General features: G+C 41.7%; 1 protein-coding gene across 1 annotated transcript; it reads right to left on the bottom strand.

Moving 5' to 3' along the window:
• Nucleotides 1-224: 224 nt before the first annotated feature.
• On the bottom strand, nucleotides 225-4,060 carry LOC107952259 (uncharacterized). Its single transcript, XM_016887526.1, has 5 exons — nucleotides 3,802-4,060; nucleotides 2,860-3,021; nucleotides 1,608-1,794; nucleotides 1,325-1,466; nucleotides 225-254 (listed from the first exon to the last, which is right to left on the bottom strand). The coding sequence occupies exons 1-5, from the start codon at nucleotides 4,058-4,060 to the stop codon at nucleotides 225-227; spliced, it is 780 nt and encodes a 259-aa protein (XP_016743015.1).
• Between the last annotated feature and the right edge of the window lie 516 nt (nucleotides 4,061-4,576).

The following is a 4,576-nucleotide window of genomic DNA, read 5'->3' on the forward strand; positions in this document are numbered from 1 at the left end:
CCTTTAATAGTAATGTTCACATAAACAGTTGAACCAACATATAGCACTTACCAAAATCGTAACACCGATTCTAAGGGAGGAAAACAATCGGTCCTTTATCTCAAAAGAAACCCACACCACAGAGGCAAGGCTAGCACTAACACGTCTTTAGCCATAAATGGTATAAAAGGAAGAAGTCAGAAGTAATATTACTGCCTAAAGAAAAAGAGCGAGAGAAAAAAGAACTAGGCACCAACTGATTGTTCAAAGAAGAACTGTAAGAACCGAAACAGTTAGAGAGGGAAGCTAAGTAGAAGTCGGCCCAAGTATCCAAATAGAAAGAGAGGGAAGAAAGTGTAATCGGTTTAAAGGAAAAGTCTATTGAGAGAAAGGGAGAAGAGAGGAAAAACCAGTCAAAACCAAAACTAAAACTCGAACAAGTTTGAGAAAGGGTGTTCAGCCAAACAAAATGAACAAGGGAAGAATGACTGTTAACGGTGTAGAGAAAACAGAGGAGGTTGGTCTGTAAAGCACTGTTTAAGAGTAAAACCCAAACGACAAGTTCCCAAATGGTCACACTTAGTATTCAACTACCAAACAAAGCCACAAAACCAAAGAAAGACAAGAAGCAAAAGGAGCAAAAACTACCGAAAATGGGGAGCAAAACCATACACTTTTCGGCACCAAGAGCCTATGACCGAACTGGCATAGTAGAGTTCCCACAATTGGCAAACTACTCCCACACACCACAACGACCTATAACTCTTTCCTGAATTCTCTCTAGAACATCCTCAAACCTATCACCATCCAAATCCCCCTTTCTTCTCCTAAATTTCGGCTACACACTCCCCTACACCTTTCAAACACTTCAATCGTCTGAGCAAACGAGTTCTATGACACACAACCTCTCACACGGCAACATGCAAAATAAAACACCCCTTGCATGCAGCACGACTCGTACTCAAGCCTCCTAGTAGCAGTAACACGTCAGTATCCCTTGGACCAATAGTTTTTTTATGACTTGATTTTCCCACAATTATTTAAGAACCCACTATCTAAAAGCAAGGGTTTTATTCAATTAAAACAAAAATTTTGCTATAGCGAAGGTTCGAACCCAAGACTTCCCACACTTCTCAAGACACTTAACCATTAAAGCCAGCAAGCCAATATGCAACATAACATACAAATTTAATCACTTAAGATTTGTGGCCTTACAACTCTACCCACCTAAAAGAAAATTTCGGCCTCAAAATTTACCTGATCAAAATAGATAAGGGTATTATTGTCGTATCGCCTCTTCGGGTTCCCATGTGGCTTCCTCTAAGCTGTGATTACACCAAAGTACCTTATCCAATAGGATAGACTTCTTTCTTAACACCTTTACATCATGGTCTAAAATCTGAATCAGTTCTTCCTCAAAGGTCAGATCTGGTCTAACCACAATTGCCTCAGTCAAGATAATATGCGCAAGATCAGAGCGATAACGCCTCAGCATCGAGATGTGGAACACATCATGAATCCATTTTAACTTTGGAGGTAAATCAAGTTGATATCCAATCGGTCCCACACACTTCAATATGCGGTAAGGCCCAATGAACCTAAGGTTTAGCTTGCCCTTCCGTCCAAACCTCAGTGCATTCTTCCACGGCGAGACCTTGAGAAAAACCAAGTCCCCCATAGAATACTCGATTTCCTTACGTTTCGGATCTGCATACGACTTCTGTCTGTTAGATGCTTCCTTCAATCGATCTCGAATCAACCTAACTTTATCCTCGATATCAGAAATCAACTCAAGACCCAGAACTCGCTGCTCACCTAACTCAATCCAACACGAAGGAGTCCGACACCTACGACCATATAGTGCCTCGTAAGGTGCCATTTGTATGCTAGACTGGTAGCTGTTGTTATACGCAAACTATGCTAACGACAAATAGTCCTTCCAACTGCCTGAGAAGTTAATCACACAACTCCTTAACATGTCCTTCAGTATCTGAATCACCCTCTTCTACTGACCATTTGTCTGAGGATGGAACGCAGTACTGAAGTCCAACCTTGTACCCAAAGCCTCGTGTAACTTCTTCCAAAATTGAGACGTGAAACAAGGATCTCTATCAGATATTATGGAAACTGATACCCTATGCAGTTGTACTATCTCAGAAACATATAGTTTAGCTAGTTTATACAGCGAGTAATCAGTATGAACAGGTATGAAATGGGTAGATTTGGTCAATCGATTACTGAATCTTTCTTAGAAGGCGTTAGGGGTAGCCCACTAACTAAGTCCATAGTCACTCTCTCCCACTTCCACAACAGAATCTTAACTGGCTGAATCAACCCTAAAGGTAACTGGTGTTCAGCCTTAACCTGCTAACAAGTAAGGAATTTACCCACGAAGTCAATAACTTCACGTTTAAGACCTGGCCACCAATATAACTCACGAAGGTCTCGGTACATCTTATTCCCACCAGGATGCATAGCATAAGGATTAATATGTACCTCTTGCAATATAGACTACCTCATATCAGTATCTTATTCCACTCTGTTCAAATAAATTGAGTCGAGCAAACATTGCCCTTAGGTCCATCATAGCCCTACGGCTCAGTGCGTCGGCCACCACATTGGCCTTGCCAGGGTGGTATTCAATCGAACAGTCATAATCCATAAGTAGTTCAATCCATCTATACTGCCTAAGGCTTAGTTCCTTCTGAGTGAGGAGATACTTGAGTCTCTTGTGATCCATGTAAATGATACACTTCTCATCGTACAAGTAATTCCTCCAAATTTTCAGTATGGATACCACCGTAGCCAACTCCAAGTCATGTATCGAATAGTTTGCCTCATGCATCTTAAGCCAATGAGACACATAAGCCACCATCTTACCTTCTTGCATCAACACACAACCCAAACCAACGTTTGATATATCACTGTAGACAATAAACTTTTTCTCAAACTCTGGCTGAATCAAGACAGGGGCCTCAGTCAGAACCTTCTTAAGCCTCTCAAAACTTTCTTGCTGCTTATCAATCCGGTCAAACGGTACCCCTTTATGCAACAACTTAGTCAGAGGTACAACAATCAATTAAAACCCCTCAACAAACCGTTTATAATACCCTGCCAGACCTAGAAGACTTCGAATCTCAGATACAGTCTTAGGTGGCTTCCAATCCAGAACAGCTTCAATTTTTTGAGGATCAACCTTAATTCCTTCAACAGATACCACATGGCCCAGACATGTGACCTCTCATAACCAGAACTCGTATTTACTGAACTTCACATACAGTTTTTTCTCCCTTAGGATCTGCAGAACAACTCGAAGATGTGCATCATGTTCATTTTAGTTCTCGAATACACCAAGATGTCATCTATAAAAACTACTATGAACCGATCTAGATAGGGCTGGAACACTCGGTTCCTCAGTTCCATAAAAGCCACTGGTGCATTCGTTAGTCTAAATGGCATCACTAGGAACTCGTAATGACCATAACGAGTCCTAAATACTATCTTGAAAACATCAGTCTCCTTGACCCTCTATTGATAGTACCCCGATTGGAGATCAATCTTAGAGAAGACCGAAGCTCCCCAAAACTGGTCGAATAGATCATCTATCCTCAGTAGGGGGTACTTATTCTTAATGGTCAATTTATTCAGTTGCCGGTAATCGATGCACATACGCACGGTTCAATCCTTCTTTTTCACAAATAAGATCAGTGCTTCCCACGGAGACACACTAGGTCTAATGAATCCTTTATCCAGTAACTCTTGAATTTGAGCTTTAACTTCCACAAGCTCCTTCGGTGCCATTTGATAAGGGGCAATGGATACCGGAGCTATACCCGGCAGGCTCAATCCCAAACTCAACCTTATGATTTGGAGGTAATCCAGGTAGTACGTCAGGAAAAACATCTGGAAAATCCTTAACCCTTTTGATATCTTTAACAGAAGAAACCTCAGTATCCAAAGCACTGGTATAGGCTAGATCTGCCTCACAACCCTTACGAACTAATTTCTTGGCCCTAAGTGCAGAAATCACATTTGAGAGATAATTCTGACGCTCCCCAATCACAACTACCTCATCACCCATTGTAGTTTTCAATACCACTTGTTTTGCAGCATAGTCCAAGTTCACCTGATGCTTAGCCAGCTAGTCCATGCCCAATATAATTCAAATTCTCCAAAAGAAAGTTCCATTAAATCCACCAAAAAGATCATTCCTTGAACCTCCAAAGGTACATCCTTAAACAGTTTATTGACTCTCACCGACTGCCTTAATAGACTCAACACAGTAACCTCACTCGTAGTATTTTCAACCATAATACCCAAAGTTTCAGACCCAATAATGCTATGTATGAATGCGTAGACCCGACATCAATCAATGCAATATAAGGTACATTATGGATAAAGAACATACCCGTAATAACATCTGGGGCGTCTCCATTCTCTCGGCGATGTGCAACATAAACCAGTGTCGACTGTCTCGCCTCAGTATGATTAGCACCTCTGCCTGGTGCTCTATGACCACGGCCCATACCATTTCCACCCTGGCCTGACCACGGCCTCTCGGTGGCTACTGAACACCTCTCGGTGGCTGAACAATACC

The sequence above is a fragment of the Gossypium hirsutum genome, chromosome A02 (genome assembly GCF_007990345.1).
Source record: "Gossypium hirsutum isolate 1008001.06 chromosome A02, Gossypium_hirsutum_v2.1, whole genome shotgun sequence".
Classification (NCBI taxonomy): Eukaryota; Viridiplantae; Streptophyta; class Magnoliopsida; order Malvales; family Malvaceae; genus Gossypium; species Gossypium hirsutum.